This window comes from Eleutherodactylus coqui, chromosome 6 (assembly GCF_035609145.1).
Source record: "Eleutherodactylus coqui strain aEleCoq1 chromosome 6, aEleCoq1.hap1, whole genome shotgun sequence".
Classification (NCBI taxonomy): Eukaryota; Metazoa; Chordata; class Amphibia; order Anura; family Eleutherodactylidae; genus Eleutherodactylus; species Eleutherodactylus coqui.
Window position 1 is genome coordinate 116,249,637 of NC_089842.1, and position 14,298 is coordinate 116,263,934.

A 14,298-nucleotide genomic window follows, 5' to 3' on the forward strand; every position below is an offset into this window, starting at 1 on the left:
CTATGAAGAAGATACATGATGTATTGGCTGCAGGTTTGTATCTACAATCTCTGATTAAATCATAGGAGACATTTTATCTATAGATATAAATTCTAATTATGGCCATCAGACTATAACACATCAGTGGACACTTGTATGGTCTTAAAACAACTCATTGACTGCTGATACTGATTTGAGTCTTTTTTTTTTCTCTGCAGGTGATTTTAAAGGAAAAAGTGTTTATGATTTTAGCTTTGCCTCCCTTATTCATCAGCTGTATACAGTCTGTGATTACTACCCAGATATTACAATACTAAAATCGAATGACATGTGCATTATGGAGCTGAATAAGTGGCTGGCCATGCGTACTGGGGCTTATGATTGGTCTCACGTACATGCTTATGCGAAAGGACTTCAGTGCACCAGGTATGATACTATCAAATCATATATCATCAAGAGGAAGCTATGCTAGACCGCATTCTACTTTCCAGCACAAAATGCTGGAAATTAATGAAAATCTTCTGAAATGTAAACCCGCTGTTTTGGTCTCTGTTTCAGCAGATTTGCAAAATAATAGAGACAACTTTCTTTCAGGGGTTCATCCAAAACTCTTTTTGGAGATAAGCACATAAACCATGACAAGACCAATAGACATCAGGGTAAATGTAATGAGAACAAGCCATTAGACATATGGAAAAAATGTAATATGAAAATAACCTGATGCTTATGAGGGTCTAAACTTTTCCTCAATGACAGATGTTGGGACAAAGAATTATCAAGCTTATTATCAAGGATTTCAATATACATGATCCATTTGTTTTCAGGGTAGATAAGCTGCCACCAGAGGTATCTGGCAACAGCTTTTTCCCTTCACCCCTTCAAGAACAGATGATTGCTCTATTGATCATTCATGTTTATTTAGGGTAGGTCAGGAAGGTTCATGTATGAATAGAGTAGAAGTCGTACATGTATGCAGCCACTTTGTTAGTTTCAGTGGGAGACTGAAGATTGCTGAATGCTTGTACTTGGCAAATTACTGGGAACTGAGGGTCTTAGCAATTGTATTCCCTCTAATCCTATAATTATAATTTTAATTCTAATCCATGAAGATGAGTATTTTAAAGGGTCATCCAGCAAAAACACATTTTTTTTTAACACTGCACACTTTCCTTGCCTGTCACGCTTCAGACATCTTCTATACACAGTGAGTCTGGAAAGTCTTCAGACCCTTTGCACTTTTTTATGTTTTGTCATGTTGTAGTATTGTGCAAATTAAAAAAATAAAGTTTTCCATCTCCTTCTGCACTCAGTACCCCATAATGACAAAATGAAAACATTGTGTTAGCTTTTCATTTTAAAAAATTTACAAGGATTTCTAACATTTTGCTTTGACGTAAGAATTCAGACCCTGGACTCAGTACTTAGTTGAAGCACTTTTCTCAGCACTTACAGCCTCCAGTTTTCTTGGTATTATCATACACGATTTGCACACCAGGATTTGGGGGTTAACTGCCATTCCTCTCTGTAGATCCTCTCAAACCCTGTCAGTTTAGATGGTGAGTGTCTGTGGACAGCCCTTTTTAGGTATTTTCAGAGATGTACAACTGGGTTTCAGTCACTGCTCTGGCTGGGCCACTCAAGGACATTCATAGAGTTGTTCCTAAGACTCTACTGTGTTGTCTTGATTGTGTGCTTAGATCACTGTCCCATTGGAAGGTGAAGATTCTGCACATTCTGAGTAGTGCTGTAGAGTTACTTTTCATTAAGAATCTCTCCATACTTTGCTCCAGTCAAATTTCCATCACCCCTAACCAGTATTCCCTTCTGAGACAATGAAAAACATCCCCAAAGCATGATGCTGCCACGACCATGCTGCCACCACAGTGGTATTGGGCAGATGATGAGCAGTACGTAGTTTCCTCCAGCAATAATGCTTAGAATTGAGACCAAAAAGCTAAATTGTGGTTTCAAACCAGAGAATCTTGTTTTTCAAAGCCTGAAAGTCCTTTAGATACTTTTGGGCAAACTCCAGGGGGACTTTCATGTGTCTTTTACTGAGTAGAGGCTTCTTTCTGGCCACTCTGCAATAAGCCCAGATTGGTGGAGAACTGCAGTGATGGTTGACCTTCTTGAAGTTTCTCCTGTCTGCGAGCAGGATCTTTGGAACTCAAACAGAGTGAACATGGGGTTCTTAGTCCCCAGTCCCTATCTTACCAAGGCCCTTGTCCCCTCCGATTATTTAGTTTGGGAGTTGGTTAACTCTAGAAAGAGTCCTGGTTGTTCCAAACTTCTTCTATGTAAGGATTATTGAAGGCATTGTGCTCTTGGGAACTTTTAGTGCGTAGAAATTTTTGTAGCCTTCTCCAGATCTGTGGCTCCACACAATCCTGTCTCAGCTATACAGCCAGTTTTTTGTTTTTTTTTTCTCCTCATGGCTTGATTTTGGCTCTGATATGCAGTATCAGCTGTGAGACCTTAGATTTACAGGGGTGTGTCTTTTAAAATTGTTCCCAATCAGCTGAATTTATCACATATGAATGCCCATTAAGGTACAGAAACATCTCAGAGATGATCAAGAGAAATGGGAGATCGTCAGAGCTAAATTTCAAGTGTCATACCGAAGGGTCAGAATACTCATGTCCATGCAAAATGTTAGTGTTTCATTTTTATAAAATATAAAAAGATTTATAACACTCTGTTTTCACTTTGTCAGTATGTGATATTGAGTGCAGAATGATGGGATACAACTTGAATTCTCAATTAATTTGCACAAGGCTACTACATACCAAAATGCAAAAAAGGTGAAAGGGTCTGAAGACTTTCTGGTCCTACTCTATATTCAACCGCCTCCATGCAGTGTGGCATCCAGTCTGATTATGTTTATCAGACATCATCTTGAGGGTGCGTTCACACGAACGTATATCGGCTCGGTTTTCACGCCGAGCCGATATACGTTGTCCTCGTGTGCAGGGGGGGAGGATGGAAGAGCCAGGAGCAGGAACTGAGCTCCCGCCCCCCTCTCTGCCTCCTCTCCGCCCCTCTGCACTATTTGCAATGGGGAGAGGTGGGGCGGGGGCGGGGCTAAGTGCCGCAAATTAGCCCCACCTCCACCCCGCCTCTCCCCATTGCAAATAGTGCAGAGGGGCGGAAAGGAGGCAAGGAGGAAGCGGGAGCTCAGTTCCTGCTCTGAGGCTCTTCCATCCTCCCCCCCTGCACACGAGGACAACGTATATCGGCTCGGCGTGAAAACCGAGCCGATATACGTTCGTGTGAATTCACCCTGATGCTGAGATTTCTTCCTGCTTTATCTCATCTATGCTATACTAGCCTTCCCATGATGCATCAACACTGAATCACATGACCATATGAGCTAGATCCAGTGTCATCTCTGCCTGCAGGGAGGATAGTGTGATTTTTCACTATTTTACATATTCATATAAATAAGCTATAGACCTAAAAGTATACAATGAGGAGAATTACCTGTACTCTCCTTCATTATATTTGTGTGCCAATGGCAGTATGATCATCATCAGTTTTTTTGATAGGTGTTTCTATGACCCCCAATCCCTTTCCACACAAGTCAATCCACAAATGAATCACATAAGTGATGAAGCTGTTTTGTACAGATGAATGAAATAAAATTTTTCCAAGCTAATGTGCAGGACTAATCAACAATTAGCAGAAATGTTTAATTGCATTTATTGCTGCACAGGGGGAGCAGAAATGGAGGGGGGAGTCACACCATTTACTAAAAGCAAAGGTTTGCATACTTTTGACACTCATAACGTGATATTGTATCAATTTCCTCAATAATTGTCCAAGTCTAATATCTTTGACTCATTTGTTTGATTTAGTTCTCTCTATCTACTTTTAAGACTTGTGTGAATTATGTAATATTAGGTCAAATTTAGAGAAAATTGTAAAAAATTCAGAAGGGTTCGCAAAGTTTAAAGCACCACTATGAGTTCTGTGGCTGGCAATGTTGTGTGGACCCTATATAATGGCCCAGATTTGGTGGTGGTGTGGCTGTCATTGTTCTGGAAAAACTGTGGCTGACATTCTATAGCTTGAATAAGGAGCTAACAAACTGGTATTATCATGCAGATACTGTGGCTGGTGCTTTATGGGGGCACTAAGACAGACACTGTTGTATGGGAACTGTGACTATTAGAGATGAGCGAGCACCAAAATGCTCGGGTGCTCGATACTCGAGTCGAGCTTTCCGCGATGCTAGAGAGTTCGTTTCGAGTAACGAACCCCATTGAAGTCAATGGGCGACTCAAGCATTTTTGTATATGACCCATGCTTGCTAAGGTTTTCATTTGTGAAAATCTGCAAAACCTACAAAAGCGATGGAAATGACACAGAAACGGATAGGGCAGGTGAGGGGCAACATGCAGGGCTGCATCTCAGGTTCCCAGGTCTCACTATTAAGCCACAATAGCGGCAAGAGTCCCCCCCCCCCTAACAATTTTTACTTCAGACAAACCCTCATTAGCAAGGCACACCTTAGCTAAGCACCACACTACCTCCAACCAAGCACAATCACTGCCTGCGAGACACACCGCTGCCTCTTCTCCCGGGTTACATGCTGCCCAACCCCCACGCACGACCCTGCGTCCGCAGCACACACAAAACTATCCCTGTGCAGTATTCAGCTGCCCTCATGCCACACGCTTGCTTCATAGCCACACCACCCTCATGTCTATTTATAAGTGCGTCTGCGATGAGGAGGAACTGGAGGCACACACTGCAGAGGGTTGGCAGGGCCAGGTAGCGACCCTCTTTAAAAGGGAAGGGGGGGCAATAGCCCACAATGCTGTTGAGAATTGATAACAGATTGACGTTCGATCTTCATTCCAATCCTGTGCCACCTTCGTCAGGAGTTGCAAACATGGGCATAAAGGGCAGTCCGCTGCCAGCCCAGCACTTCTACACATCTCCACAATGCAGCAATACTCGGTGTGGGAAGTCTGTGAGCGGGCCCTGGGTCAGCCTCTGTCCCAGCAAACACCTTGTGTGGCCCAAGGTGCTGCGAGTGACATAGCAATGGGGAATCCATGTGTCCACACACTATTCATTCTGTTTGGGTGTCGGATACCTCATCGACAATGCAAGGGGTAAACCATCTGCACTCTGCACCCTACCCAAGTCTGTCAGTGTTTTGGTGGACATACAGGTAAAACACCTCAATGGGAAGTCTGTGTGCACCCACAGCATGGGTGGCTTCAAGGAACCCACAGATGGTGCATAAAGAAATCCCATTGCAGTGCCCTGGATAGCTGAGGTTACGTGAGAGAAAATACATGTTGGCTGCAGCCCACACTCTATGCCCTAGTCAGTCTGGGTTTTTTTTAAGTGCCAGGCAGGTACAACTCCGCTATGGCAAGTCTGTGTGCACCCACAGCATGGGTGGCTAGCAGGAACTCACAGACGGTACATAAAGAAATCCCATTGCAGTGCCCCGGATAGCTTAGGTTACGTGAGAGAAAATACATCTTGGCCTCGGCCCACAATCCATGCCCTAGTCAGTCGGGGCTTTTTTTGGGGCCAGATAGGTAGAACACCGCGATGGGAAGGCTGTGTGCACCCATAGTATACACAAACCCCTGTAATATTCCTGTAGCAAAGGTATAAGCTGACCCCAGTAACAGTTATTTTGCAGAAGTCTAGGGAGACCCCAGTAACATTTCTGTAGTAACAGTATAGACTGACCCCAGTAACATTTCACTAGCAGAAGTATAGGCAGACCCCTATAACATTTCTGTAGCAGAAGTAAAGGCAGACCCCTGTAACATTTACGTGCCAGAAGTATAGGCAGTACCCCAGTAACATTTTAGTAGCAGAAGTATATGCAGACCCCCTAGTAACATTTATGTAGCAGCAGTATTGGCAGACCCCTGTAACATTTCAGTAGCAGCAGTATATGCAGACCCCTATAACATTTCAGTAGCAGCAGTACAGGCAGAGCCCAGTATTTGTAACATTTCAGTAGTAACAGTATAGACAGACCACAGTAACATTTCTGTTGTAACAGTATAGACACAGCCGAGTAACATTTCTGTAGTAACAGTATAGGCAGACCCCAGTAACATTTCTGTAGCAGCAGTATAATCAGACACCTGAAAGATTTACGTAGCAGAAGCATAGGCAGACCCCTGTACCATTTTTGTAGCAGCAGTATAGGCAGACCCAGTACCATTTCTGTAGAAGTAAAGGCAGACCCCTGTAACATTTACGTGCCAGAAGTATAGGCAGTACCCCAGTAACATTTTAGTAGCAGAAGTATATGCAGACCCCCTAGTAACATTTATGTAGCAGCAGTATTGGCAGACCCCTGTAACATTTCAGTAGCAGCAGTATATGCAGACCCCTATAACATTTCAGTAGCAGCAGTACAGGCAGAGCCCAGTATTTGTAACATTTCAGTAGTAACAGTATAGACAGACCACAGTAACATTTCTGTTGTAACAGTATAGACACAGCCGAGTAACATTTCTGTAGTAACAGTATAGGCAGACCCCAGTAACATTTCTGTAGCAGCAGTATAATCAGACACCTGAAAGATTTACGTAGCAGAAGCATAGGCAGACCCCTGTACCATTTTTGTAGCAGCAGTATAGGCAGACCCAGTACCATTTCTGTAGAAGTAAAGGCAGACCCCAGTAACATGTCTTTTGCCGCAATATGAGCAGACCCCTGTAATGTTTCTGCAGCAGAAGCATAGGCAGACCCTAGTACCATTTTTGTAGCAGAAGTATACATAGACCCCTGTAACATTTATGTAGCAGAAGTATAGGCAGACTCCTGTAACATTTAAGTGGCAGCAGTATAGGCAGACCACTGTAACATTTATGTGGCAGAAGTATAGGCAGACCCCAGTAACAGTTATGTAGCAGCAGTATAGGCAGACCCCAGTATCATTTCTGTAGCAGTAGTATAGGCAGACCCCACCACCATTTCTGTTGTAGAAGTATAGGCAGACCCCAGTAACATTCATGTAGCAGCAGTATAGGCAGACCCCTGTAACATTTAAGTGGCAGAAGTATAGGAAGACCCCAGTAACATTTATGTAGCAGCAGTAAGGCAGACCCCAGTATCAGTTCTGTAGCAGCAGTATAGGAAGACCCCGGCACAATTTCTGAAGTAGAAGTATAGGCAGACCCCTGTAAAATTTACGTGGCAGCAGTATAGGCAGACCCATGTAACATTTTTGTAGCAGAAGTATACGCAGACCCCTGTAACATTTCTGTAGTAACACTATAGACAGATCCCAGTTACATTTCTGTAGCAGAAGTACAGGCAGACCCCTGTAACCTTTACGTTGCAGCAGTATAGACAGACCCCAGTAACATCCTTGTGGCTGCAGTATAGGCAAACCCCTGTAAAATTAACATGGCAGCAGTATAGGCAGACCCCAGTAACATCCTTGTGGCAGCAGTATAGGAAGACCCCTGTAACATTTACGTGGCAGAAGTATAGGCTAACTCCTGTAACATTCAAGTGGCAGCAGTATAGGCAGACCCCTGTAAATTTCTTGTAGCAGTAGTATAGGCAGGCAGACCCCAGTAAAATTTCTGCAGTAATAGTATAGGCCAACCTCTGAAACATTGGGATACCATGAGCGTAGGCGAAGGCTGGAAAAATTAGTTGGATAAGAGTGTAGGCACGGGCCCCAAAAATTAGTGTACCAAGAGTACAAGTGTGCCTCTGAAAAATGTATCAACCAAGAGGGCAGGTGAAACCCATAAACATTTTTTTAAAGATACAGCTCACTGTTGCTTAATTTGTAACAGAGCCTGAAGGCAGCCCTGTTGAAAAAATTGGTTCATGTTACAGTCTCAATACTTTTGAAACTTAGAAAAATTGTTAAAAAATTGGTAGATGTAGATGAGCCTTTTGGGCCGCAGAAAAATTGGTCGTTCAGCGCGATGACATGTTGTTTCTGGAGGAGGAGTAGCAGGAGGAGACAGATTGACAAAGATAAATGCCCCATTTTCCCAGTGATAGAGAAGAGTGCTTTTATCTGCGGTTGCAGCGAAAAGAATCTTTAGGTTCCGCTGCTCTCCGCCGGTGGAGAAGAGAAGTCTGGAGAAATCCAGGCTTTGTTCATCTTTATGAGTGTAAGCATGTCGGCACTGGCAGTTGACTGGCGGGTACGCTTATCCGTGATGATACCTCCAGCTGCACTAAACACCCTCTCTAACAAGACGCTAGCGGCAGGGCAAGCCAGCACCTCCAGGGCGTACAGCGCAAGTTCGTGCCACGTTTCCAGCTTTGACACCCAATAGTTGTATGGAGTTGAGGCATCACGGAGGATGGTGGTGCGATCGGCTATGTACTCCCTCACCATCTTTTTACAGTGCTCCCTCCGACTCAGCCTGGACTGGGGAGTGGTGATGCAGTCTTGCTGGGGAGGCATAAAGCTGGCAAAGGCCTTGGAGAGTGTTCCTCTGCCTGCACTGAACATGCTGCCTGATCTCTGCGCCTCCTCCTGCTACTTGGCCCTTGGAACTGCGCCTTCTGCTGCTAGCGCTGTCAGATGGGAAGATTACCATCAGTTTGTCCACCAGGGCCCTGTGGTATTGCATCACTCTCGAACCCCTTTCCTCTTCGGGAATTAGAGTGGAAAGGTTCTCCTTATATTACACCCAGTAATCTATGCTGGCCAGAATGTGTCTAACGCGAGGGTCGCGAGAAAGACAGCCTAACATGAAGTCAGCCATGTGAGCCAGGGTACCAGTATGCAACACATCGCTGTCCTCACTAGGAAGATCACTTTCAGGATCTTTCTCCTCCTCCTCCTCATTTACAGGCCATACACGCTGAACAGATGGGAGGCAAGCAGCATGGGTACCCTCTGCAGTGGGCCCAGCTGTCTCTTCCCCCTCCTCCTCCTGCTCCTCCCACTCCTCCTCCTCCTCCAAAACACGCTGAGTATTAAACATGAGGGTGCTCTGACTATCAAGCGACATACTCTCTTCCCCCGTCTCCTGTTCCGACCGCAAAGCGTCAGCCTTTATGCTTTGCAGCGAACTTCTCAGCAGGCATAGAAGAGGAATGGTGATGCTAATGATTGCAGCATCGCTGATCACCATCTGGGTAGACTCCTCAAAGTTTCCGAGGACCTGGCAGATGTCTACCATCCAGGCCCACTCCTCGGTAAAGAATTGGGGAGGATGACACCCACTACGCCGCCCATGTTGGAGTTGGTATTCCACTATTGCTCTATGCTGCTCATACAGCCTGGCCAACATGTGGAGCGTAGAATTCCCCCATGTGGGCACGTCGCACAGCAGCCGGTGCTCTGGCAGATTAAACCGATGTTGCAGGGTCCGCAGAGTGGCAGCGTCCGTGGTGGACTTGCGGAAATGTGCGCAGACGCAGCGAACCTTGCTGAGCAGGTCTGACAAGTGCGGGTAGTTTTTCAGAAACCGCTGAACCACCAGATTGAAGACGTGGGCCAGGCATGGCATGTGTGTGAGGCTGCCGAGCTGCCGAGCCGCCACCAGGTTACGGCCGTTGTCACACACGACCATGCCCGGTTGGAGGCTCAGCGGCGAAAGCCAGAGGTCGATCTGCTCAGTCAGACCCTGCAACAGCTCGGGGGCTGTGTGCCTCTTGTCACCTAGGCAGAGTAGTTTCAGCACGGCCTGCTGACACTTGTCCACCACTGTACTGCCGCGCCGCGCCACACCGACTGCTGGCAACGTGCTGCTCACATTTCTTAATTGAGTGGTAGAGGTTGCGTAGAAGGAGGAGGAGGGGGAGGGTTTAGAGGAGGTGGCATAGACCGCCGCAGATACCAGAACCGAGGAAGGACCCGCAATTCTGGGTGTGCGAAGCACTTGTGCGGTCCCAGGCTCTGACTCGGTCTCAGCCTCCACCAAATTCACCCAATGTGCTGTCAGGGAGATATAGTGGCCCTGCCCGCCAGTAGTTGTCCACGTGTCCGTGGTTAAGTGGACCTTCCCAGTAACCGCATTGGTGAGGGCACGACTAATGTTGCGGGAGACGTGCTGGTGTAGGGTTGGGACGGCACACTGGGAAAAATAGTGGCGACTGAGGACAGAGTAGCGTGGGACTGCTGCCGCCATCATGTTTTGGAAAGCCTCTGTTTCCACAAGCCTGTACTGCAGCATTTCCAGGCTGATGAATTTGGCAATGTGCACGTTTAATGCTTGAGTGTGAGGGTGCGTGGCGGCGTATTGCGCTTGCGCTCCAACGCTTGCGCTAGCGACCGCTAGACGCTGCGCTGTGAGACATTGCTGGATGGGGTCGAGGACAGCGGAGGTGAGGGTGTGGGTGAAGGCCGGGAGGAACTCGTGCCTGTGTCCTGAGAGGGGGGTTGGATCTGCGTGGCAGGTTGGGGCATAGGGGGAGAGGCAGTGGTGCGACCCTGAGGCGGTGAACGGCCTTCGTCCCACCTTGTGGGGTGCTTGGCCATCATATGCCTGCGCATGCTGGTGGTGGTGAGGCTGGTACTGGTGGCTCCCCGGCTGATCTTGGCGTGACACAGGTTGCACACCACTGTTCGTCGGTCGTCTGTGCTCTCACTGAAAAACATCCACACCTTTGAAGACCTAGGCCTCTGCAGGGTGGCTTGGCGCGAGGGGGTGCTTTGGGAAACAGTTGGGGGAGTCTTCGCTCTGGCCCTGCCTCTCCCCCTGGCCACCCCACTGCCTCATCCAACCTGTCCTGCTGCTGCACTTGCCTCCCCCTCCGAAGACCACTCCTCAGTTGGCTTAGCAAACCAGGTGGGGTCAGTCACCTCATCGTCCTGCTGCTCTTCCTCCGAATCCTCTGTGCGCTCCTCCCTCAGACTTACTGCCCTTACTACTACCTCACAAATAGACAACTGTGTCTCATCATCATCGACCTCCTCACCTTCTGAAAGCTCTTGAGACAGTTGCCGTAAGTCCCCAGCCTCATCACCCGGACCCCAGGAACTTTCCAAAGGTTGGGCATCGGTCACGACAAACTCCTCAGGTGAGAGAGGAACCATTTTTTCCCAATCAAGGCAGGGGCCTGAGAACAGTTCCTGAGAGTCTGTCTGCTCATCAGAATGTGTCATTTTCATGGAGTGAGGAGGCTGGGAGGAAGGAGGAGTAGCAGCCAGCGGATTCAGAGTTGCAGCAGGGGACGGAGTAGAAGGCTGGGTGGTCGATACATTGCTGGATGCATTTTCTGCCATCCACGACAGGACCTGCTCACACTGCTCAGTTTGTAATAAAGGTCTACCATGTGGACCCAAAAATTGTGATATGAAGCAGGGGACCCCCGAAACTTGCCTATCTCCTAATCCCGCAGCAGCCAGCTGTGATTCACCTGGACCAGAAACTCTGCCTGTGCCCACACCCTCACTTGGACCTTTGCGTCCTCGCCCGCATCCACGTCCTCTAGCCCTACCCCTACCCCTCAGCAGTTGGAGGTTGACAGCAATTATGTAATGCACACTGCAGTCTGAAAAAAAATATACGCATGGCTGCAAAAAGGCCTGGCTGGGTAATAGTGAGCCACTACAACTCCCAGCAGCCAGGCAGTAAAATGCACACGGTCACAGGTAGGCCTAAGAAGGAGCTTTTTTTCAATTTTTTTAAAAAAAGCAAACAGCCTATATAGCGTGTATATGTCTTTCCCTCTATCAGGGGCTGTCGCCGCACGCTGTGCGTGAAGTTGATGGCACACACAGAGTGGTGTAAAAAATTATGCAAATATTGACCTGCAGTTGGAGGCTGACAGCGGTTATGTAATGCACACTGCACTCCGAAAAAAATTATACGCAAGGCTGCAAAAAGGCCTGGCTGGGTAATAGTGAGCCACTACAACTCCCAGCAGCCAGGCAGTAAAATGCACACAGGTAGCCCTTAGAAGGACCATTGGGGTACTTGTTGACAGGATTCTACACTACCACTGTCCCTGCCTCACCAGTACTGCCCCTATACTCTGTATAATTGACTGCAGACTGAGAACACTATAGCCTGCACAGCCCAAGATGAAAAAAAAAAAAATTGTGCAAAACTGCTCCCAGCAGCCAAAACAGTAATGCACACGGTCAGATGTGGCCCTAAGAAGGACCGTTGGGGTTCTTGAAAACGCCAACACTCTCACTATAGCACCAGCAGCACCCTCCCTAATCTCTGCCAGCGTGTGTCTGAGGCGAGCCGCGGGCGGAACCGCTTTAAATACTCGGTGGTCACTTGATCTCGCCAGCCACTCACTGCAGGGGGGTGCGATAGGGCTTGCACGTCACAGGAGGAAGTGGTAATGCCTTCCCTGCATGACTATTGGCCAGAAAATGGCGCTAAACATGCAGGGAAGGAAATGGAATTGACTCGACTACTGCGTGGTGCTCATCTCGAGTAACGAGCACCTCGAGCACCCTAATGCTCGAACGAGCATCAAGCTCGGACGAGTACGTTCGCTTATCTCTAGTGACTATCATTTCCATAGGGGCTTTATTATTAGCGCTCTAAGTGTAAAGCCCCATTTACACTGATAGATGATCACTCAAAAGTGGCTCAAACGATGGTTTGAGTGACAGTTTTGAGTGATCATCTTTCCATACTTTATAGCAGGTAAGCAGCTACTATAGAATATGCAAGTGGGTGGGACACTGCCGCGGGCCGCTAATAGTCCAGTACTGCTGTTTTGCATAAAAAACAGCTATATTCTTTTCCACTCTGACTTACAGTGTCCCCGCTGTGAATTAACAGCGGGAAACGAGCAGAGAGAATCTTATCAGCAGAAACTGCTGTGATAACAGCCGCCTCCGCTGATAACAGCTGATCGCTCAATTCTAGCAAGCTAGAATTCAGCGATCAATGACTCGTGCACGAAAACTTCACGATGTCAGTGCATTTAGACATAACAAGAATCACTCAAAAGACGGCTTTAAGAGATTTTGAGCGATTGTCCAAAAGGGCCTTAGGCTGCACATTTATTTTTGTCTTTGATAAGACAGAAATCTGCATACTGCCCTGAGGCATTTACGTCCTGCTAAGCCTATCTCCTTTTTAAATCCTCCTCACTACCATATATCATAGGTTGAACCTAGTATATACTCTGACATTAGGTTGTGTAGCTATTCTCTTTTATGCAACAGATGTCTCAAGTGCATGGAAATTTAATATTTATTCCATTTCTTAAAATATCTTCTATTTCAGTGATCAAGAAGATCTTAATAAGGAAGAACATTTGAAAACATGCATTAAGCGGGTTCTGAAAATTGACCTCCAGAAAGCTAACATCACAGATCCGGAGGTGCTGGAACAAGCCGACTGCATAGTCACATCAGGGTTACTGGAGGCGGTCTGTCAAAACCAAAATGACTACATCAAATATTTCCAATGCATAACAGAGTACCTTAAACCCCAAGGGCTGCTAATTCTTGTTGGGTATTTAAAGTCTTCATATTATAAAGTTGGTGAAGACAGATATCACGCCTTTACTTATGATGAATGTTTTTTAAGGCAAAACCTTGCCAATGGGGGGTTTAAGATTCACTCCTGGGAGGTGTTAGACAGTAAAATGCAAAGTGATGTCACCGATTACAAACATGTTGTTGTTGTCACTGCTATCAAGGAGTGTAGGGTGTCTAATCTCACCTAAGCTACTGCCATTCATAGACATGAAGCATACATCTGATTTATTGCAATAAAATATATTATAATGCAATCAAATGCTATAAGATATATAGAATAGATGGGGTGGGCAACATTATACTTACTTTGATTGTATGAGATTAGCTTTATAGCTTCATTTTGCCGCTTTTGTTCAAAGGTTGCATCTGGTACTGTATCTGCTTTTCCTCAGTCCAATATTAGCATCAATTTAACTATGCAGAAGAAAATATGATTGTGTGTCATGAAAGTGGTGAATTAATTGAATTAGTTTGATTATTCACCCAGCCATACTACTTACACGGGTGGTTTTTCACACGTAAAGTCTGGCTGAAAAGAAATCATAGCATGTCCCATTCCCATGCATTTTCATAGGCCAGAATAGCAGATGCAATATTGGGCACCATTGTACGTCAGATAGCACTTAAATGGAGCATGTATGTTCTCCCATATTTTGGGAGCAAATTCTTTACAGCTACAACACGAATATTCATGTTTCAGAGTGCTCTTATCTCATTTCTTCTCAGGCTTAGTTCACATGGTGCATTTCTCAGCGGATTTGATACAGAACACATATGGAATCTAAGACAATTCTGTATGAAATCCAAGACAAAACCTGTCTCAGTCATTTGAATGGAAATCCATGCCATAGATTTTTCTGTAGATGGATCTTAAATGCTTGGTGTGGCAAAAAATA

At 46.2% G+C, this 14,298-nt stretch overlaps 1 protein-coding gene across 1 annotated transcript in view; it reads left to right on the plus strand.

Annotated features, from left to right (window-relative positions):
- Positions 1-13,608, plus strand: part of LOC136631433 (nicotinamide N-methyltransferase-like) — a 59,393-nt gene extending 45,785 nt beyond the window's left edge. The window contains exons 2-3 of the mRNA XM_066605721.1: positions 198-405; positions 13,146-13,608. Of these exons, the coding sequence (XP_066461818.1) occupies positions 308-405; positions 13,146-13,590 (543 nt within the window). The 5' untranslated portion in view covers positions 198-307 and the 3' untranslated portion in view covers positions 13,591-13,608. The remainder of the gene's footprint in view (positions 1-197; positions 406-13,145) is intronic.
- Positions 13,609-14,298: the final 690 nt, after the last annotated feature.